Source organism: Aptenodytes forsteri, unplaced genomic scaffold (assembly GCF_000699145.1).
Source record: "Aptenodytes forsteri isolate BGI_AS27 unplaced genomic scaffold, ASM69914v1 Scaffold102, whole genome shotgun sequence".
Classification (NCBI taxonomy): Eukaryota; Metazoa; Chordata; class Aves; order Sphenisciformes; family Spheniscidae; genus Aptenodytes; species Aptenodytes forsteri.
In genome coordinates this window covers 275,733-299,540 of record NW_008795771.1, presented here as the reverse complement: position 1 = coordinate 299,540, position 23,808 = coordinate 275,733, and the positions used below count along the sequence as shown (strand labels likewise).

The window sequence follows — 23,808 nt, the reverse complement described above, 5'->3', positions numbered from 1 at the left end:
CAGATAATCTTGTTTGCTACTGCATAATATGCTATTTTTAAAATAACCAATTGTTTTAAAATAATATTCTGTGGTAGACGCTGTCTGCGTTTTCACAAAGCCATAGTATCTGCTTAGAAGAATATGCACTTTAAGAAACTGGATTCTGGTTAAACTCATATTAGGCATTTTTTCAAAGAAAAAAAATACTGTTTTGTATTTTCTGCCTGTAAAAAAACCAACCTGTTAATATTAAAAGCAGATTCCTGTCCCAAATATGTAGCCTTTCCACATACAGAAGCCTGATGGGCTCTGAAAGTCCCATGGACAGCCAGAGGGGAATTCTTTTGTCACAGGCAACCATAAAAGACAAATTTGAGGCTGCTTAATCCAAGCTCTGGGAGTATCCTGGGAGTATGTTTTAGAGAAGATTCTGGGAAACACTGCTATCTGTAAAGTAGCTTGGAGACATTCAAGTGACTCAGCCATGGGACTTTTGAGTGCTACAGTGCACTTCTTGTAGGCACATTACACAGACTTAATCTAAGACCTTTTATTTTATTATTAACTAGATAACAGAAGAGTAACTGACAACCCTGTAACATGTTAAAACGGGATTTAAAAAAAAGATTGCCCCATTACTGTCCATGTTACTATTTTTTGCTCATTTGGGGGGTACTTGTTTGATTTAAGTATTAATATGATTCTCTGTAGGGTCAAGCCATGAACTCGTCGTTTGTCAGGACTCCTGTTTAGCAAGAAGCTTATTATCCATGACCATCCCACAGGTTGTCCTGCCAAACAAAAAAATGTTAAGAATAAAAAAAAGGCAGCTTGGCAGCCAGTCTGATTTGTGCTGTGTCTCAGAACCCATATCTCTATTCCTCCTTTCCCTGCATTTCAGCAACCGTGGGGATCAGGGAAGTGTAAAGAAAAAGTGTACCTACCTGTTCTTACGCAGCCTGGGTGTTCAGGGTGTTAACATACACACAACCTCCAGCTGATTTTAGTAAGTCCATGCTAGCTTCTTTGAGAATATTAGAGTAGTCTGGATAAACATTAATTTCCTGTACTTCATAGTTTTTTCACCTGGCTTAAAATAGGAACTGCTGGCTGGTTGATAGAAGGATTAGAATGCTGTCTAGTTTTTTTGGCACTGTGTCACAATCTTCTGAAATGCTATTACAGAATTTCATACAGCGTTACCTATTAAAAATATATTTGAGGCTCCTGCTGCAAAAAATGCATTAAGAGTGCCCACTAATACACAGGTATTAAATAAAGGCACTACCTTTTTCTACTATTGGTTCTTGTCATGCTTGAATGCAAAGTACAAGGCTAGCAAAAGATAAAAGAACTGTAGCTCCATTTTTAATGACTGTACGATCCAGGACTATAGTAACCAGGCACTATACACGAACAGTAAAATTAATCTGTCTGAAAGGATCATAATTTTCAATGCTTTCTTAAGTCAGTTGATCTCTAGAGGAGCTCCATCAGCCTTTGGGACTTCAGAACATGTGAATTTCATACTTTGCTCTGATAGCAGCAAGCCTTGGGAAGATGCCGACCTCTGGTGATAATGAGTGTTTGCCACAGAACAAGAAGACTGTTCTTCCCAGAGCTTCATCCTGGTGTCTGTCAGCTCCAGGGTGCCAACTCTTTTTGCCATGGCTGACCACAGAGACAGGCATACTCCAAAGGCTTCCTCTGAAGCTGGCCATCACTAGGGGAAGCCTTTTGCACTGACTTCAGTGGGCTCTGGCATGCTACCCAAATCTTCATTAAATAATTAACAAGGGTAATAAGCACTGTGACAGTGTCTGTTTTAGCTTAGAAAAAGTAGCGTGTAGCCAAAGGGTGAAATCCGGTATGTATTATGTACGTATTATCACAGTTCCTTGGTCACTCCACTGTGAGTTCTGCATCCATTTCACGTCCTTGATGCGGAAGGACTTTGTCCTCTGATGTTCTTCCAGGGAATTATGAGAATTTTGGGGTTTTTTTTAATGATTGGAATGTGGGAAGGTACTAAAGGAGAGCCGCCTCTCATAACTTGTACTTTGCCTGGCAAGTTGACATGTTACTAGCATAAGCCAAAGTGGATCCTGAAATCTAACCTGGAGAAAATCTAGGCTGAATGATCTTGGTTAGAAAAGCACCTGGGCCTGTGTAAGAGGAGGTAAACAAGTGAATAAGCTAGCAACTAAAATCAAGTGAGTCAGGAGCCACTGTGCAATAAAGGTATATCTTAAGAAGCCCAGGCTCGGCCACTTCATGACTGTAAAGAGAAACTTGAAGGTGCTGCTTTTTTAAAGTGATACTGCTGTTATGGGGAGATGTGTTTTGGAGTACAGGAGGGGCTGTCAGAGTGAGTGTATCAAATGGGATGGTTTATAAATGCTGTGACTTGGAATAAAGCACAGAGATTATACCTGAAATTAGCCTAGAAGGGTAATGCAGCAGAATTTGACAGGATGTTCCATGACTCTAAGTACCAAGGTCACAAAATTCAAACATTAAAAAAAAAAAAAAGAGAAAGGCTTCTGAATATGTTTCTAAAATCTGAAATAATTTTGGGGATTGTTCTGCCTTACCTGCATGTTACGGTTTCCTTTCTAATAGCATAAGCCTCTAAGCAGCGTAGATGGAAATACAGTTGCATGGGAGTAATAACTTTGCCATCCTTACTTCTGTGATGACACCAATTCAGGTCAGTCCAAATAATTACTGCTCCACTTTATCAAAGTCTGCTCCCTTCCATTTCCAGACTTGTTTGAGTGCTCTTGTTCTCTTTGTCTTCCTCTGTCTCACTCTTTAGACAGTGTTGGGGCAGTCTGGTTCATTTTAGCTTTATCATGCTCATCCAGTTGATCTAAACAATGCAGTAGTCCCATTTGTTAATCAGTCTGATTATTATATACAATCTCTTTGCCTCCTGATGGAAGTGTCTAAAGGGATAAGGTTTAGTGCTGATGTTTTAGTTTTCATTTGAATGGCATGTAGTTTTGGTTTGCTGCCAAATGTGTTGTGTGTTAGCTAAGTTCATTTTACTTCAACCTTTTAAGTAACCCATCTCAGTAAGATCACATTTCTTCCAACCAAACTCAACTATGTTTTTACTTTCATGTTTCTATTGAACATTTTGTGCAAGTCCAACTAAAAATGACTCACATTTGTTTATTTTAGAGCTGAATGCTTTTTAATTCTTTTTCCTTTTTTCTTGGTATGTGAGGATGTAATGAAAAGGGAACAAATTCAGATTTGGTGGATCTCATGGTAGTCTGACTTTATGGGAACAGATTTCATATTACCCATGTGTTTAAATTGCCCTTCAGTGAATGAATGATTTCATTCACTCCTTCTTGTTCCTATTTTCAACATTTTGTTTCTCCCTTTGTTAATTGTACCATAGTCAAGACTACTGTTTATAATTACTCAGTTGTCTCAAGTGTTTATACAACCAAAGCATCCATGTTGTATTAATATCTTTACAATGAACCTGTAAATTGGAGGAATATTCTGTTTAAAAGATAGGGAAAAAAAATCCAGAAAGATGTCTAGGTAGTTAATTGCTGTTTTAATCACTTGGCAGTTGATACCTCTGAGATTGTCAAAATGTTACTTGAGGTGCCAAAAGTCTATGAAGTCCAACAGTAATGACTGAGAGTTTCTACATTTCTTCTTTTCCCTGTGCAAAGAACCAATTAAGTTATGCACTTCTGGGTTGCTTCAAACACTCTCTCATGTTTAAGTACTGGCAGGATTCAAGCTAGACACTGGTTGATTGGTTGGCCCGATGTGATATGGGCTGCACCCATCAGTACAGTAGCCTTCTCATCAGGGATGAAGTACGTTCTAGCTTAAACATCTTATTTATTCTCTATCTGATTTGCAAAAGGGATCTGAATCCATCTCCCACTTTCCAACTCTGTTAACTAGACACAGGGCTTTTGATCGTTCTGGGAGGGTGGTTTCTTCCACTGGAGATGTTTTACTGTGTATACAATATCTACGTATGTGTCAGAGCATGGACTGAGACCTATGTTTTGTACTGCTGGACTGTAGAGCCATTCACAGTCTTTGGCCAATCAGCCCCATACAGACTGAGGGCTTAGGTTTGGCAGCGCCTACATCTCCTGGACCCCACGTATAGTAGGATTAATTCCTTCAAACAGCCAGGTCTCCTTTGTGGAACATGGGGAAAGCTAGGCATGTTGGCACACCTCAGAAATGGCGTGGGCATAGCATTAACTGTCTGCAAAAGTGGTTCATAAAGTCAATAAACTGAGTGGGGATCTGTCAAGCTAACTAATTAAAAAATACTGGAGAGAGGCATGCAGCTGAAGCCTTTTCTTACCAACACAGGTGAAACATCCAAGTTTGGGTGGGAAAACATTACCAGTCTCTACTTCATCTGTTCACAGTGGTGTGCCCCCTCTAGAGCTCATGTCATTCCTCCGTTCCTGAAAAGAGCCATGAGAGTAGCTGATAGCCTGGGATGATGGAAACTTGTGAGAGAGGGAGAGCACCTCTTGTCAAGTGCATGCTCTGATTTAAAGCAGAGACATGAACTGAAGTTACTGTGTGTCAGGGTCTGTCTTGACCACAAAAGTGAATTTTCTAAGATAGGGCATGCTTACCCAGTCTTTGGAAGGAATTCTTCTGCTTTGTGTAAATAATTAGTTACTGAGCAGAGACTTCAGTTTATGTCTGCTACATCCCATGAGTACTGCTAGGCTGTGGGATCAGACTCTTGCTTGGTTTCTTGCTTTCTCTCTCAAAGTCTTTCTGGACCAGTAAATTTGTAATTATTTATAGTTTGAGGAACTCGTCGGGACTTGGTTGAGAGCCAGTTCTTTAAGCTGCTTGGCAGCATCAGGATATTTTTGCCTTAAGGTGGAAATATAAGCATCCAGGGAATTTTAGATACTGACAATGTTAGACAGGAATTTGGGACTAAAGGGGATTCAGACAAATATAAGTGCAAAATTTAGTCATTATGATCTGGACCACAGAGACATTCAGATTAATTTTTATTGATTTAAGTGGAAACTTGGAGCTTAAATAACTTTGTGGAGCTTGTCCAATATACTTAAAGAGATAATTGGGCACCAAAATCAGTCTTTAGCCCTACCCTTGAGTGACTTTCTCAAACTTGTGGAGGAAGCCTATAATAAAGTTAAAACTGCATCTCAAATGTCACTTGTATCCAAGGCTCTTCATTCATAGGACCCTTTGGAAATGTGTTTAATTTTGTTACCTGAAGTAATAAGGTTTGCAAATTAAAGGTCTCTTGGTAGAGAGAGAAGAAAAAGTAGTAAAGATAATGTTTGTGTATGTGATCTGCACTCTTTTCTTCTTTTTGAGTGAGAGTTAAACCCCAAATCTGTCATGTGCATGTGAAAATTATCTTAGTAACGTGTAAATGTATCACTCGGCACAGAGAGAACTTTTTAATTTTCCATTTGCTAGCTGGAAACAGTGCTCTTACAGTTTGCACCAGTGTCTTTTACATACAGGACAAATCTGAGTAATTACCTGACTGTGGAGATATATCACATTATTTGAGTTGCTGATATGCCTACATTTCATTCTGTGCACATTTTGTCGGTAACCTACACCTAAAAAAGACACTAGCTCAGCTATAAACATATCTGAAAATGTTTTCCCAAGTCATATTTTTTGCCACAGAAAAAAAGGATGTTGACAGTTAAGCTAAACGTTTTTCCAGGTTAATGTGTGGTTTTTTTAATGGTCAAAAAGTCTCACTCTCATCTCTGAAGATACACCCACTTTTAACTGAAGTTTTGTATTACAGTAAATTCTCCCTCAGATTCATATTTTCCTGCTATTTTGGACCAGCTATGTTCAATTTCAGAATAATAAATACTACTTTTCTGAAATAAAAATTCCAATTCAAGTATGGGCTTATACACAGGACCAGGAATTCAGTTAGTCTAAATGACGTAATGATATTTATTTCAAGAGTACGGTATCGCTTTACAGGGTTGCCCAACTTCATGAGTTCTGTGTAGGCCTTTGGAGGGTCTGATAGTCTTTACATGGACCTGTCTATTATTTATATGATATAATGTCTGTTAATGGATATAAGCTCTTCAGAGGGAGATCAGCTGGGGTCTGTTAGCCTACTGGCTTTTGATTCCTCTATCTTTCTCCAGAATATTTTCTCCGGAACATATTCTTGTTTCAGTCAACACCATGAGAAATCAAGTACAGCGCCCAATTCAGGTCTCATTTACACCAAAGTGAATCAAGAGAGCAACTGTTGACAGTAACACTTACAGGTATTACTAGGTCTTACTGGTAAGCTTGCTCTACATATGCTTTGTTAAAGATGGAGATTTGAAAGAGAAGTTTACTTATGGCTCATATTAAGAAATTGTCTTGCCAATAGATCAAGGATAGAATGAGGCTATTGGAAATGAAGCACTGATGTAAAGAAGGAAGTGAATTTGTTTCTTCTCACAGTTGGCTTCAATTTACAAATTGGAAGTGTATTTATGTAGGCACATGTGACTTTGAAACTGTTGTAATTTAACAGTGGATAATGAATGAAGATGCTGAGTAGTTGGATAGATAAAACTGTCACATAAAGCACCAAAACCAAATATAAAGAACTGGCAGAACAGTATTTTGGAATATCTGCATTCCTATGGATTTTGCTGCTCTTACGGCTCCACGTTGCATGACCTCCTCTGACCCCCATTCCCTACCAGCCACAGAGTACCTTGAGCTGTCAACAGACACACTAAGAAGCTTGTCAGATAAGGGCAGCATGTTGAGTTGGAACAGTGTTTGATGGATTAAGACCCTGGCTGTTTCACCTGTGCAATTCCTGACTTGTATTATGAATGACAATTTCAAAGCCTTTGGGCAACATTGCCAAGCATGCCCTTGGAGACCATATTACAATGTCAGAACAATGTCAATTCCAGTTAAATAATTTTTTATAGCAAAATAATTGAAGTAACATCAAGCTTTTGACAGCATTTCCACAAAAACTCAGAAATCCTCAGATAAGGCTCCCACAGCACTGCAACTTGACCTCCTTTTTTATTTTTTTGTTGACATAATTAAAGAGCAGTATTTTATTTTCACTTTTTTTTTGCATTCTGTAGCAGCCCTTCAGTTACAGCCTTGCAGTGTTCTCCTGGGTACTATTTACTCTACATTTAAAATAATGTTTGTAAGAAATTGTTTCATGCTATGCATTAGAACTGCGTATGTATATTTTAAAAGCTCTGTCCCACCAAGAACACTTTTGATGGTTTTGGATTACCTCAAACAGATTGGCTTTTATTTTAGCTGCCCAAACCCTGGCCTTACAGTTTTATTGACTGAAAATTCAAATTAAAAAAAAAAGTCCAACCCAGTCTACTAGCCTGTTTTCTTGTGAAGATAGCTTTGACACATTAATGGATAATATAGCCAGCTTCATGCAAACAAACATCTGGAACCTTGCTGATGGTCCATTCTGAAGACTTCACAATGATCACACTCCTTTCTTCTCTTCTGTTAAACATACTTAGGATGAGCCATGCATGTTTTGTCCCTACTCTCTGCGAAGAAAGGATTATAGATTATTTTAGTGAGAGGAGAGAAGGAACGAGCAAAACACAGATCATTCTTAAATTTGAGAAATATTCAGAAAATTTATTTCAAGAAAGAGAATCCTGCCTCAGAGTTTTCCAGGAAAGGGAGAGCTCTCAGGTGTGCCCAACCCTGCACGTCTAGCTACCCCACATCACAGACACTGGAACCCTGTGTACCCCTTCAGAGATGCAGGCAGCTGAGAAGGGACATTTGAAAAAAAGCAGAGAAGTTTTGAAAACTGCCTGGCAGGCAGCAGTCCAAAGGAACTCATTCAAAATTGAATTGCCTCCGTGGAAATTTCCAATTTTGACAAATTGGTAAATGCTGATGAGGAACCTTTTAATCCGACTTTTCTGATGATCTCCATTACTCAACCTGTGATTGATTTAGACTTCAGACACTACAAATTCTCTGCCAAGCAGCCTACTTCAGCTGAGCCAGCCCTTCTACTGAGGAACAAGTCAGCAGGACTTCAGACCATCAGAAAGGGTATCCCAGCAGCCGGAGAAATAGCATAATGGAGTGGACAAAGGCATTGATACCAACTCTAACTAAGCTCTGAACTGCTCTTCTAATTTTTGATGAGTCAGTGATGTTGACATTTTCCAGTGTGCATAATTAATGTTGGACGGCTGAAGCCAGATTTGGTAAACACCTGTGCTTCACATTACTTACACTTCATTTAATCCGTCTGCCTCAGCTTCCCAAGTATGGAAAAATGAAGATAATGAAATTATTATCTTCAGAGAGAGGTTATTATAATTAATGTTTGTAAAATCCTAAATGTAATTAAAGCACACAGTAAACCTTCCAGCTAAGGATAGATAAGGATCTATAAATCTTCTGCAATTTGGTATATTTGTTGCTTTTTCTTACTTTTTCATTTTTTTTCAGTATTGGTATCATGACAGTTCAAGTAAGGAAAGGGAATGAGAAGAAACCAGTGCTTGAGAACCATGTGAAACATGGTCTTTTTCTTCCTCTCTTTATTCTTAACTTTCTTGACTCTTTTTTTTGTCGGTTTACCTTCGGCTTCCATCTTTTGAGAAATTGGCCTAAGCTAAGTCAGATAAGGCTTCTCTTTTAACGTTTATGACCAAGGCAAGTTAGAAACAATGCTATAATAGCATTTGCCGAATTTCAGAGCACTTCATGTGATCCTGGCATCTACATGTCATACTCTTTGCCCGAGACTTCTTTCGCCTAAAAGAAGCATCAGAAATAGAAACTATACCCTTACCCTTTCCTGTTCCCATTTCTTTGTTTAACCTTCAATGGCAGTGATTCAGAATAACTTAAGAGCTCACAGGTATAAATGAGTCAGCCACCGCTCCTCCCAACAGAGGGTTCTTCAAAAACTAGGCTGTTTTTCAAAAGCACTAGGCCTCCATTGATTTAAGCACTTTTGAAAATCAGGCCTTTTAGTTATATGTTTAGATGTCCATCAAAGAAAAAGATTTTATAATTCTAGTGGAAAAAAACTTGTCCTTAATTTTTTTCAAAAAAATAGACTCTAGATTTGTACACGAACACATGTTGCATTGAACATTTTTTAGCTGAGTACATTCCTTCGGCTTTTCCACAAGCACTGTTTGAATCTTCAGTGGGCTAAGTGTGATGACTTGTGCTGTTCTTGACAGAATGTGAGTTATAAAAAGTCTGTAACTGTGGTGCCTGCTGGATGAATTCTGATTAGAGAGTCCATCTGAAACTGTGCTTTGTGCCTCTGAATTGTTTTCAGTAAGTTAACTAGCAGGACAAACTGGTATGTTTTAATACAGACTTTATTTGACAAGCATGTATTCTTTCAAAGCAATAACTACAATACTTGTTGTAAAAAAGAAGGATTAATTTTTTCTTTTTGTAGACACTGATTCTGAAACCCTGAGTTAAAATTTGTAATTCACAGGAATCTTTATTTTAACACTATGTAAAGTAATAAAGAAGAAACAGACGCAAGGCTCAGGCTGCTAACACTAACAGATGGTAACAGGAATAATTCAAGGTTTATTACATTTCAGCTGCTTTTGTCTTTAAGGACCAGTTTCCTTGTATGTAGGGTATGAATAGAAACTTAGAAAATATGCAGAATTTTGAGAGAAAATAGGAGGCAGAAATAAAAATCTGCCAGTTCCTCTTTTGTGTACTTTCCTCTTTCTTTTTTTCCTGGCTTCCTTTGTTCTGTTTTCTTATCCTTCCTTTTCCCTCAGTCTTCTCATCTCTTGTAACTTTTCAGCTTCCCTTGTCCCTTTCATACCCTGTTTCAAGACGTTCTACCTTGTCCCTTCACTCTCTGCTGCAGCGTGGCTCTTGCCTGAGGAGAAGCAGCCTGGTGGAGCGCCTGCCGTCAGGATGAACTCTCACTTCGGGGGAGAGCAACTGGTTGCATTGAAACTCACTGCTGTCTCCATTGCCTGGAGCTATGGTGGTTTAAGGCAGTTTTGGCAAAAAAGAAATAAAGGTGCATGATTAATTTGCATCCATTCCCATTCCTGAGGCTATCGGGGATGAATTTGCCCCAGGACTTTTTATATTTACATTGAAGTGCTTATCTTAATTATGACAACCTGAAATGAAGCTCTTGCAGCTGAGGATCTGTGAATAGCAAGCCTCTTCTTCTTCCCATCCATCCCCCCTCCACTCCCCAAGTCTTGATCCTTCACTCCAAGGATTTGAAGTGATTTGAAGTGAGTAATGCACACCAACAAGGGGAATCTACAGACTGTTGTAACAGCATTCAACAACATCTTGCGGTCAATTTGTTTGTTCTCAGCTCTGTCTTCTTTGCTCATTTCTGATGGGAGGATGGATCCAGAAGTATGTAGAAATAATATGATAGAATATGGGACTTTTTTTTTAATTAAAACTTAAAATGCAAGGCAAGCCCGAAGATTCCGTGTCCTGTAGTTTACTATATGCAAATTGTAAAGTCATTCCCATGTGTCAAATAATATGTCAGATGTAAACAACTGATAGCAATAGGGTGAGGTTACAGGAGGACCATGCTTCCAACCATTTGGGGCAGGGGGGGTGCGGGTTAAGATTTGCCAAGTGACTTTGTTGCCTATAGTAGCGTTCCTTCAGATTATATCAGTACAATTGAAATTAGCCTTGGTTCTCTGCTGTTGGGATACCTGATTGTCAATCATATTTTTGTAACACCAGTGTTTTTCATGCAATTGTAATTAAGATTTTCTGTTGTCATTATAGTACAGGCCAAATTTCACAGTACAGGCCAAATTTCACAGTTAGTCCCTGCAGCACTGTTTTACCCCCTGAAGAGTAGCTCTCTTGTCACTTTTCCATTTCATCTCAGTCTGTGCCAGGTAACCATTTGGAGAGAATAATCTTTTTTTCTGGAGAGTCTCCCACAGGCAACATGCAGTCACTAGTCTTCTGAACTGTACTTGTGGTTTCTGTATATTTCAGCCAGACCCATACTTTATCCTTGTTGAATACTAAGAACCGTGCAGACTCAGCACCTCTTGTTGTCCACTGACTTAAAATTAGTTTGTAAGATGTTTGGAGTAGAAATCAACTCAGCTTGTGTATGGATGCTGCATATGGGATTACAGAAGTCTCTATCACACAAATAAACATCTCTCAGGACGTGCAGGGGAAGTGTGCTTTTGAACTTTCAGAGTGACACATAGTAATAGTCAGCCTTTATTTATTTGCTTAAAAAGCAGAGACGATCCTGGAAAGAAGATTTTTTTGGGTAGGAGAGGCTTTACTAAGTCCTGTATTCTAATAAGCACATATCTAGTGTTCGGCTGAAGAAGGAAATTCAAGTTTCCTTAAAGATGAGAGTGCAGGAACATGCCTCCCCCATGCTCCAGAAGTTTTCTGAAAGTACTGTATCACCTCATATCTGCTTTGGGTGCAGCTACATCCCTTTGAAAATACACTGCTCCCCATGCAGCCGCTCACGGAACACTCTTGCCTTTGCCTGGTGGCTGGTAGAGCATCTGCTGTCATGGGTGAGCACTGCTGATTTCTCCCAATAGAGGGCAGCGATTATACTGCTGGCCTCAATACAATTAAAAGTAAAATCTGCCTATGCCACATATTTGTCAAAAGGTAGCTATGTTCCTAAAGGAACATAGAAACTATTAACTCTCCATATTAAATGATGATTAAATGATGATTAAATATCGAAATCATAATATAACAGCAGGATCACTCATATAACAGGCAGCTATATTATTTTTAGGAGTGGGAAATTCTGGGGTGAGTCAAGTTGCAGCTAGTTGTATTCAAATACTTCTTTTCCAGCCAGCAACTGGCTTTAAGGCAGAGAATTCCTCGTGTTGACTGTCTTGAATGCAGATGGTAGTTGGCAACTGCTGTAAGAAATTCCCTGCAAGTGTGTGCTATCCCTCTTAGTGAATATCGTTCCATTTTGAGCCTAACTGAAAACTGAAGATAGAAAACTCAGCAATTATTTTTCCCTGCAGTACAATATTTAATATTCTGATTTCATGGCTGTCTGACTACAGTGATTAGGAAGAACATTTTCTTATAGTATTTACAGTACCACAACAATGTATCAGGAGCATCGTGTATCAGCGGAAGGAACTATTATGTTAAAATACGTGCCACTTAAAAACACACCCAATTAAAAAGTAGGATGCTGTTGAGTGTTACGTTTGGTGTAGTCAATAATTGCTTTGTAAGCTTTTTCTTGCCTTTGGCTTTGAAAAGCTATTCAGGATCAAGTAAACAGCCTTGAACTAGAAAGACTTTAATAGGAATGATCTGCAACAGGAGAGAGAACACCTCTGCAACAAAGGCATTTTATGTTTAGAACTGTACTACCGTGTTAAGTCCAAGACAGTGTGGTTATTTTTGCTGGTGGAGAAATGGGAAATACCTGTGTAGTTGCTGATGGTTGTATAGTCCTTCAACTGAAACAAACTGCGCAGTGGTACAAACTCTCGTCCAATAACCTCTGTGTTAAGTGGGGTAGAGACCCCCAGTATTTACAACAGGACACTGGTTAGGAGAAGTAAATAAGGACAGAAACTTTTTCAGAATGTCCCATAATTTTGCTTAGAGAGTTTGGAGAAGTACTATAAATTAAAATGTTTGCTTGTTTTTTCTTTTTATATCAGATAGTATTACTGAAGTCTTCACAAACATCTATGTGACCAGTTTTGGACCTGTTTCAGATACTGATATGGTGAGTTTCTGAATCTTTTGCATATATGGTAAATGGTGTAAGATATATACTATTAACTTCCTTTAAACTTGTATTCTGCTTTTACTTATTATGGACAAATTGGGAGTGATTTCACTGAAGTCAGGAAGTGCCAAATCCCAGTAGTTCTAAAGATGGAAATTGATTTATAGACCTTACATGATAAGTACACTTGTATTAGCTGTTTAGTTTGGACCAGTGAATCTCCTGATTGTCCCCACTGACTGGTTCATATTCTGGAGCAGTCTTGAGATGGGTGAACTGGATTCCTCTTGGATGAAACTAGAGTGAAAGGTGCACTGTAGGAGCACACTTAATGTTGGCAACAGTCTGAGGGACCTGACTGCAGTCAGTCTAAACTAAACTTCTTGAAAGACCTAGCTTGGAAGTTGGGTCATCGGCACCATTGTGGTGTTCTACGGATCTGTCCTTCATAATTTGCGCTATTTAGTAACCATTTAAAGGAAGTCAGTAACATTAAAAAGAAAGAAGCTGTCAGAATATCGCTCTGGATTACAGTTTTTCATGAAAACAGCAGTGGAACAAACTCTGAGGCAAGGGGTCCTTTGCAGGCTCACTGCAAATCATACACAGATTAGGCAGAATGCGTTGCACCAGGGAAAAAGATCTTCATGGATATAACATCTCTGAAAGGAAAGAAGGGAAGGAAAATCTGAAAGTTAACTTATCTGCCCTTGCCATTCCTGCAAGAGATAATTTCCTGCATGAGATTTTTTTTGAAGTGTTTTGAACATTCATGATTATGTATGAGACATACAGAATACTACCTATGTGTATCTATAGGTATTAAAAAATGAATATTTTTAGAAACAGGCAATATTTACCTTTTCTATGAAAACTTTCAGGTTATGCATCATACAAAACAGGAATCATCTTGATGTTACAAGCTAGGCTGCAACGAAACTAAATATTTCATGGTACGGTGTACATTTTAAAAGTTATTTTGCTCACTGACTAACAGGTAGTCATATCTTTGGAGAATATGTTCTGGGTTTTTTGTTTGTTTTTTGTGTATGATAGTTTCAGTTTCCAAGCTTTGTTTCGATTGTGATGAACACGTTATGAGGCTTCAACATGAAAAGTCATTTCATAGGAAAAATAGACATTTATTTTCTTTTTGTCACTGTATATGTTACTGATTCTCTTGAGGGTTTTTTTCCTAATGATGTTAAGTTTCTGAAACAATTCTTACTTTATTTCTAATTATAAAAAACAAGTATCCACAGCTATATACTAAGGTGATATGAACATCTTGACCTTGTTAGTCTAGTATCTCATGACTTCACAGTGTTTACACTTACAGTATTCTTGTGAAATGGGAACATAATATTAACCCAATTTTAAAGATGTGGTCCTGAGGCACAAGGAGACTTATTAGAATATGTTCTGGGTTTTTTGTTTGTTTTTTGTGTATGATAGTTTCAGTTTCCAAGCTTTGTTTCGATTGTGATGAACACGTTACTGAGGCTTCACATGAAAAGTCATTTCATAGGAAAAATAGACATTTATTTTCTTTTTGTCACTGTATATGTTACTGATTCTCTTGAGGGTTTTTTTCCTAATGATGTTAAGTTTCTGAAACAATTCTTACTTTATTTCTAATTATAAAAAACAAGTATCCACAGCTATATACTAAGGTGATATGAACATCTTGACCTTGTTAGTCTAGTATCTCATGACTTCACAGTGTTTACACTTACAGTATTCTTGTGAAATGGGAACATCATATTAACCCAATTTTAAAGATGTGGTCCTGAGGCACAAGGAGACTTATTCAAGGCTGTGCAAGTCATCTGTGCTTAAATGGGAATTTAATGAAAAGCTCCCTGAGCCTCATCCCTAGCTCCTGAAATACTTTTGACATCAATGTGTAAATGCGTGGAGAACTCTGGGTTTCCATTTGCACAGACAGATATGATGGCACAGTAAGGGGTCGGGTCATTTGATGCTACAGCTCTAACAGCTCTGTGCAGAGGTGTTAATCGAAACAGAGTACAGTGCATCAGAACGGCAGCTGTTACTGTAATGGGTAGGTCTATTTGCAGATAAGTAGATAGGTAAGTAAGAGCAGTTTAATACTTACCACTACAAGCTTCAGGGTTAATTTAGCTTGTTCAGTTGATAATTATAAAATCGTTTTGAAACGTATGAGCAGTCAATTAGAAAATTTCAACATGTGAGTTTTGAAATAATAGCTTCCAAACTATCACATATTCTGTCAAACATGAAGGTGACATTAGAGTTTTTACCATGAGCACTCTTTCATTTAGGTATTGCATTACTGAATTGATAATGTAAACTACTATACAGAGGATTTACTGATATTTTCTTCTGTAAATGTTGGAAGCTCCAGAATATTCTCATTTTGTAAGCTTCCTCCTTAAAAGGCTTCATTGGAAGAATAAATTTGACTCTTGCCCATGTCCTTCTAAATCTCCAGAGGATCCCAAACTGAATCTCAGATCTTTTCAGGCAGGTTGGGTCCCAGCCCCTGAGGTCCTCTGCTTTCACAGTGTGAGTGGTGAGGCCCTCAGTCACATCAGGTTTTCAGGATGGACACTACTGTTGCCCAAAAGTCTCAGAGTCAATTGCTGCCAGTAGGATTCCTTCTCCTGGGATTTTTCATAGCAACAAAAGTCAGCAGGCGTATGACTGCACCCCTTTGCATTATCTATTTGCCAGTTTGTTTTTTTTTTTCCCTTTGGTTAGCATCTTGTGAAGAATAACAGTGCTTAGGAGAAAAGCCTGTTGAAAATGGGAAGGGGACTCACTGCCATGGGAGATGATTAATATGTGTTTATAGTATGGAAGAGGGAGGTGGCACACTGAAAATGATGGGTGGATAGGAGCTAAGGACACAGTTGTTGCATAGCAGTGTTGATTCACAAAGTTGATAAAATGTCATTCTCACCTTTGTTGTTGAATCGATAGCAATTTGTGAGGCTTCTGTTTTCATTACTAAGTATAGTAGTTCCCATTAATGATAATATAGCATTGTGTGCAATCTGTGACTCAGTAGGATTGCTGGAATGTAGGTTTTTGTTCATATTCCCTGTATTTTTCCAATATCACAGTTTTTCCAAAAAATAATTAAGTCCAGGGGAATTTGATCTTTGACTGATTTTAGGCTAGCTGAAGTTGTCATTGATAAATTTAGGAGGTAAAAGCTGAGGCTGAGATTTTTCTCCAAATGTGTTGAGTCAAAAACTTTTGATCCTTGCTGTGGATTAACATTTTGACTAAGTTAAAAAGATGCCACTCTCTCTTCTGCCCAAAATAGTCAGCTACCAAATCTGTTGACTCTTGGGCAGAACTCTGTTGCAAACTGCGCTTCAAATGAACTGTTGTGACTAAAATATTGGTGTATCTGTGTTAGCTGTGTCATAAAAATGCTATTGCATGTCAACCACAGTATTTAATGTCAAAGGAAATGCCAATATACAACAGGAATTTTCAACCTTGTTTTGCAAACTAATGAGAATCAAGGAAGGCAAACCAAAACATGGGATTAAACAGATTTTACTTTCACTGTTCTGTCTTTTTGAGCTGTTATTTCTCTGAAATGTTTAAGTTCAGTGTTGTAATGCTATGCCTTACAGGCTTCCAACCAGATCAGTGACACAAGTTTATTTTGACATTAGCCTGAGAGAAGAAAAGCTGCATTGTTTAGAAAAACAAACAAACCAAAAATTGAACAGAACAATTGAAAAACAAAGCATATGTGAATTTTCTAAAAAAATTTAAGGCTAAATTATGATTAAAGAGGCTAATTAAAACATTTGTAATTAAATTTTGTAATTAAACATTTGTAACTAAATATTTAATATTTGAAAATTCTGAGGTGAAGGATAATTTTGGTTGGATTATGATTTGTAGGATAACAAAATGGAAATAATTTCATGTAAACATTAAGAATGATTATTTCTCTGTTTTTTCAAAATGAATTATTTGAAGTCTGGTAGATTGATGTATCTTTAAATATGCTGCTAACCCTGATTTTAGCACTGCAAGCAAGGTACTTTTACAGCTTTTTCTCAGACTTAATTTCTTTCCAGGCTCTCCTGATGCTTTGGCTTCTAAAATTTCTCAGATAGCAATAAGTGCTGCTCTCCTTGATAGAAAAAAAAAAATATAAATAATAAATGAGAAACATATTTACTCCTCAAGCAATGGTTATTATATGTAAGACAGAGCATATAGGCACTGAGAACAGTCTTTCCTGCTTTCCTGCAACACGCAGTTAGTAGCAGGTGGCAGGGCCTGAACTGGTTTTGCTTGAATATTAAAACTAACAAGATTTCTGAAAGTTTTGTGTTTCAACTTTCAACCTTAGCTTTTCATTGTCTTTGGGGAGTTTTGTTTACTGTGGTTACATCTTTGTTTTCCCCTATTTGTTTGTACACAACAATTTGTCCTAGTTTCTTGGTGATAGACCTCTATTTTTTCACTCTAGAGTAAAGAAACATGAACATTTCTCTGTAGAGATGGTCATACCCAGCTAGTTCATCGCTACCCACACATCCATCTTGTCAGTTTTCAATTAAACTTTCAATAAGCGTTTCTGATTTTTCAAGTATAGCTGGAACAGAAATTTCAATGAAGGCCGAAGGTCAAATCCAGAAATGACTGAAAGGATTGTTACATCATCTCTCACTAGAACTGAGGATGGTTCTTTAGAGAGAGTGGCTGAACTGGGAACCGCGTTTTTTTGTGTCCGTTTTTCACATTTCCTCATTCCATTTTGTATTTCAGATTTTGTTTTTTTCTATGAAACTTACTTTTAGCTGTTTCAAAGTTTAATTATTAGCTGTGGTTCGTTACCTGGAGAGAAGCTTTACAGGGGTTGTATGATACGTAAGTCAGGCCAGAATAAGGGAATGCACCAAGATGATTTTTTCACAAAGATTAAAAAAAGCACTGCAATTACTTTACTGTAGCTTTTATTTTAACTCGGTAACAGAATACTAAAGAGTAAAAGGCAAACAGAAATGATAAATACACTTGGCTTTCTTGGGTGTTGGGGAGCATCTAGGTTGTCTTTTTATTATTGATGTGTTTCTGAAAAGTCAATCCCTCTTATTACAGGCTCAGGTCATTGTCTTTGCAAGTTAAATCCATAGGCTGAAATTCTGAGGAGAATATCTCACATGATCTCTTGCCGAATTTCTGTCCTTTTATTCTGTTGGGAAGGCTTGTTCCCCTGTGCAGCATGCTGCCAAGTGGATCAGTATTGGAGATTGATTTGTCAGAGGCTGTGTCCAAGCCCTTCACTGACATTAGCTCTCAGTGTACCTCTTGTTTGGATTCCTGTCCCTGGCACCAGGCATCCATTGTGTTTCAGGGTCGTTCTTTCTCCATGTCTGAATAAAACAGGGTAATGAGAAGTGTTTGTATTTTCAGTGACAGCAGTGTGAATAATATCCTGTAGTCTCTTTTATAAGTAATCCCTATTTGTATCTTGCATATTCCTCTCTTATCCCTCCTCAGTGCTTATTTTAGACTCGGAGTTCATTCTACATCAGGTCTATGGAAAGAAAGAGAGAGAAAATCGTTCAGAGAAGGTCCTTTTCATAAATGGATATGAATAGGAAGACATTCTCTTCCCTAGACACTGTCATTCGAACTGGTTAAACACATTTTTTCCAGATTTTTTTCAAATACTTCATGTTTAGATTAAATGCTTAGACAAAAATGACTGAAGTTGGCAGACGAAGCAGAAATAAAAGGCTTGAAATGAGTTCTTCAAATAGAGGAAAATCATGCTACAATTCCCTAGAAATATACCACATATTCTTTACAGTATTAAAGGTCGTATATATCTTGCAGACATTACTTATCTATTTAAAAATGAATACATGTTCCTTTGAAATGCAGTGATGGAATAGTGTTTAAGTTTTTAACGGGGCTGTTAAGGGTTTTGATAAAAAATAACCAACAGTGCAGTTTCAAACCACAACCCTCCTTCATAAGGGAGTTTATTCAGAATATTTTCAAGAATTCTATTCACCGGTGTATAAGATTGGCACCTCCCAAAGACCAGAAAGGAATTTCTGGCCGTCTGCTATTTCCTTCTGTGTTCTGTGTTTTGTACACATTAGGATGTAAGTTTTGGAAAAGAACAAACGGACTCAGTTTATACATCAGTGCAGTGAGATTTGATGTTACATACACAGCTAGTGGGGTACTCAGTGTTTGTGATCGGAGCATTGAGGGGTTTTTGGGGAGAGGAGAATTGCACCCTGAACTCTTTCAGTCGTGATATTGTTAGACAACTATTTTTTTTTTTTAGAGAAGAGATAAGTAGAAAGTGAGATGGAGATGGTAAAAGCATTGATTTCCAATCTGGTAGACAGGCCTAGGTAAAGCCAAGCCATACAACAGTGTGCTTCAAGAACTATGGGGTTTTGCAGACTGTTGTAGTGTGTTAGCCCTTGCGTATGCCGTTTGCACATGCATAAATCTATCCCACAGAGAATGAAATGACCAAGACAACAAACTAATGATTTGATCCTCCCACTGTGAAGCTGATTTCAGCATTCACTCAAAAGCTAGATGCTTTTGTGAAGAATGCTTAGTGAGGAAGTTTAGTAAATTAATTTGCAGAAGTTACATCATAAACTTACACTCATCAAACCCACAAATACCAGATTATAGCAAAAATGCATCTACTGGGCAGATCATTTTGCTTTGAATAACTGCATTTTTTTGAGTCTCCTGTCTAAAACTCCTTCTTGGTTTTCTTGGAAGTGGTTCTGATACTTAGTTGCATACCAACCATGTTAGTATTCAACAGTACTAGTTGCATACTGATATTGTTAATGCTTTTAAGCTAAACTGAAAGAAAAATTGCACGTTGCCTTAAGGTAGATATGACACCAAGAATGAGCTTTCTAAGAACTAAAATTAAGAAATTATACTAATGTAAAAATAAATATTAATATGAAACACCTGTATTAGCTACGTGAGATTTAGGTTAATGAATCTTATGTGTTTATCTTGTCAGTGTATCAACCACAGTATTTCTGACTATCTTTAAAGAATCAATAAAAAGATATATGTGCCATTTTCCCTTTCCTTATTTTTAATTTTTCTGTATTTGCCTTTTCAAAGCTTTATATTTTACAGTATTTAAAATTTGCTTTCATGGTTATATATGTGTGTCAGTTAATGGCTTTAACAGTGGTCAAGAAAAAGCCAAACTTTCTTTGGAGAACTGACTGAGAAAAAGTCTTTGCAAGTAGGGAATGAGGAACTCTGGCCTGAACTATTCACTGAACAAAATACTGTGTTCGAGAGGGTGATTAATAAAATATTCAGTCTGCTCCACGACAATACTGCTTGCTAATGGACACTCACAATTTTTGAGATGTTTGGAACACTTCCATCTTTACTCCAGATGCAAAGACTGCCAAAATCTGCCAACCATTAGCTGAGAGGGTGAGAGTATGTTTTTTGTTGTTTGAACTTTTCCCATACAAATCTGGCCTTAGCAAAAAAGAAGACTGCCATGTAGTGAGGAGGGATTGCTTATACTCCGGTCAGTTAAAGCTTCTCCCAGAGATACTAATGTCTTTTTTTTACTGCGCATGCTGTTATGTACAACAACTGCATATTAAAAGAAGAATGAAATTCCTTTGCCATTTTATTCTTCTGACCATTGAACTGGCAGAGGCTCAATTGCTTCTTAACACTGTAGTAAGAATCTCATCATCTGTACCTAAAATTTCATGTAAGCTGGTATAATATCTATTTGACAGATTATGTTTAATTGTACTGTGTTAGAATCCAGTTGTGAAAGCACCATTTCAGACACAAATCAGTAGGAAGCATTCGCTTATCTAGAAATGATCACAGGAGTCCTTTGTAGTCCTGGAAGTATGCTCTTGTGATTTTGTGGAGATACTGCACTATATACTGGAGAGTGGTTTGGTAATGTCCAGAGAGAGCACAGGGTTTTTTTATATAGGAGAATCTGCAGATTGTATGAAACGAGTATCAGGTATTAATGTGAGTCTTTTTTTCTAGAGTCCAGATTTGCATTTCTAACAGAAGGTTAGTCTTGCTTGGAAAGTAAACATTACATAGTGTTTACCACAAAGTGGTACATACATGGGATAGGAAATAGTTACAAAATCTTTATGTAGCATCTTTTGATAAATGCTGGGGTTTTATCACATTAATTATATTCAAAATACTTTAACAGTTTCCTGTTTTTTCATTTGTTTTGTATGGCAATTATCATAGGGATATTCATGATCATAAGTAGAACAGATTTGGCTCAGGAGGGAACATGGGATCAGTGAATATAGCACTTGGATGCAAAAGGCATGGATTGTATTTTGCTTTTCATAATCGCTCTGTAAATGGACCGGGACAAGTTAATTTCATCTCTGTGCCTTGGTTTCCTTTCATACAAAATTGAGATCCCAATACTTCCTTTGAAAAATGCACTGAGGTCTATAGAAAGATAAGTTATTTAAGAATTATGTGAGATTTTATTGCTATTGTGGTAAATGGAAGGAGAAGGTGTTAATGATCATTCATACCAAACCTTGGTTTATTCCCTGTTTCTATCTTCTAAATGGGATGTTCTGCAAATAAAGATTTCCAGCATGGATTGGATGGAGAGATTAGAATTACCTGTGAATCAGTCAGAGATTTATCAGTGGGATCTTTCAAGGCTGCAGCTCAGATTCTCTCCTGCTTATTCCGCTTCCTAAGCAGTTGCCATGCATCAGATATCTGCAGCTCAGATTCTCTCCTGCTTATTCCACTTCCTAAGCAGTTGCCATGCATCAGATACGGTTTTTTGAAATGTTGCTGTTTTGATTTAGTGGCATTTCATGTCTGCTTTTTTTCCATTTTATATCTCTTGTAATTCTTTTTATATATGTTGGAAGACAGTGAAGAAGCAGGACCTTTGAAATTCTTTATTGATGGAAACATTACAAAAACTTAAGATTTATATTCTAATCATTTATGTGCAGGGATATTTGTCAAAGGAACCTGTAGGACTTATCACTCACTTCTGTTGAATTTCAGTGGGATTTCAAAGTCTTACTCCCTCAGGCTCTTCTTTCCACTTCTTTATACCGCAAACATCAATCTTATACATACCAATGATTTATTGGCAAAGCCCCTCAGACAGAAACCACAAGGAGGCTTTTAGGGCAATTGTTTTCCTTGAATTACGTGGTATTTCTAGCCAGATTTAATATATTCCTCCTGCTTCAAGCACGCTGTTCCTGCTGCTCCTGATCCTCCATGATTTTATGCATTTTGTGACTTTCCCTGGTCTACAACTGAACTGATAGATAACTTGGAATTTGTAAATTGGATTTTAAGTCACACAATATTTAGCAAATAACACAACATACAAATCAGCAAATAAAACAGGACTATTAAATGTGATATATCATAGAGAAATGGGAAAATTACTTGTCGTGAGGCAGTGTCTCTGGCAGTGATGAGAGACAGTAAAAGATCAGGTATAATGTCAAAGAAAGACATGTTTTAGAAGTGCATAATTTTGTATTTCACAGATATATTTCTAAAATATTACTAGATATAATAGCAACTGGCATTAAAGAAACCCAAGCAAATTAATTTTCAGTGTACCGCAGTGTTAGTTTTATTTAATATTTGTTTGAATAACCGTAATTTTAATTAGAAAAATGACAAAATTGTATTGTAGTAATGTAAGACCTTTTGATATAGCTAAAAATTGCGCTTGTGGTTTTTGTCAGGTTAGTTTATAAGTATCCCGTTACATAATTTTGAAAAGATCTCCCCAAGCACCTGTCACAGTTCCTAATGACAACTGTTTTCTCTCCTGCCCCTGCCATGCTCCTTCAGGTAACAGAATTCTCTTTCCTTTATTCCACATGCTCGTCTTAGTCTCTGCCCCTGACTTGGAAAAGGTCCTTACAGCTCCTTAGCTCACAGACCAAAGGAGCTGAAAAGGGCTGCCGCTTCTCGCTGTCTACTCAGCACTCCTTTTGTACCACTGTATGATTGACTGAAAAAAACTTAAGCCTTGTTAATCAGCACACAAGGGAGCCAGCAGAAAGTGATGGGGGCTGATAAATTCCTTGAAATCACTTTTATATTGAAATCACTTGAATATTTTATATTGGTTGAATTTTATCATTCGAAGATAATTTACTCAAAAATGGTTTACATAAACTGTAGCATTTGCAGAGTAATTGCAATAGTACAGACTGTTGTAACGTACTAATATTTTGAAATCATGGGTCCATTTTGCACCTGTACAACAAAACTGAAATTGCACCAAGGTAGCATTTGCCAATACACAGAATACAGTTTACTTCTGACAAAGTTTTTAAGCTCTTCAATTTCCAATTTATATGCTGTGCTGACAGTAGCAAACCACTAAATCCATTTACAGATCCAATTTGAAGTTAGTTGATGAATTTACATTATCAATGTTTAATCAGTATCTTTTTTGTTTGTTTGTTTAGAACAGCAACAAAACCCAGCAGATGGGATACCCAGCGCTGGGTGACACAGGCATCTGGTCTAGGTCATCAGTCTGTTTTCACTTGCATCCTTTTCTCCAGACTGTACTTCCTTCCCAAGATTATCCATCAGAGTAAAGTTCAGCAGTGTGTGTCACCTGTTAATCATGAGCTATTGTTCCCTACCTATGTACTTGTGTTAATAAAATCCATACCACTACAGAGCCTTACTTTCCCCTGTGGAATAATATTCCTTATATCAGTCTGCCGGGATTTATTGTGCCCTTTATGGGTAGCCTTGTTTCCTTCCTTCCAGTTTCAGCCATTCTCCATGCTCTTGGAATGCTGGGTTACTCTCCTTCAGGTGCATCTGCTGCAGGAACTGTTTAATATCCTGTGTATTTTTTTCTTTCTTCTTAATGTAAAATAGCTGTGTTTATTGAAATTACCGTTGTCACACATACTATGTGTATCAGGTTGTCGTGGTTTAACCTCAGTCAGCAACTAAGCACC

At 37.5% G+C, this 23,808-nt stretch overlaps 1 protein-coding gene across 1 annotated transcript in view; it reads left to right on the top strand.

Moving 5' to 3' along the window:
* The window catches only part of GABRA2 (gamma-aminobutyric acid type A receptor alpha2 subunit), a 67,514-nt gene that overhangs the window by 18,814 nt on the left and 24,892 nt on the right, over positions 1 to 23,808 (top strand). Inside the window, exon 4 of the mRNA XM_009283587.2 lies at positions 12,711 to 12,778. Within this exon, the coding sequence (XP_009281862.2) occupies positions 12,711 to 12,778 (68 nt within the window). The remainder of the gene's footprint in view (positions 1 to 12,710; positions 12,779 to 23,808) is intronic.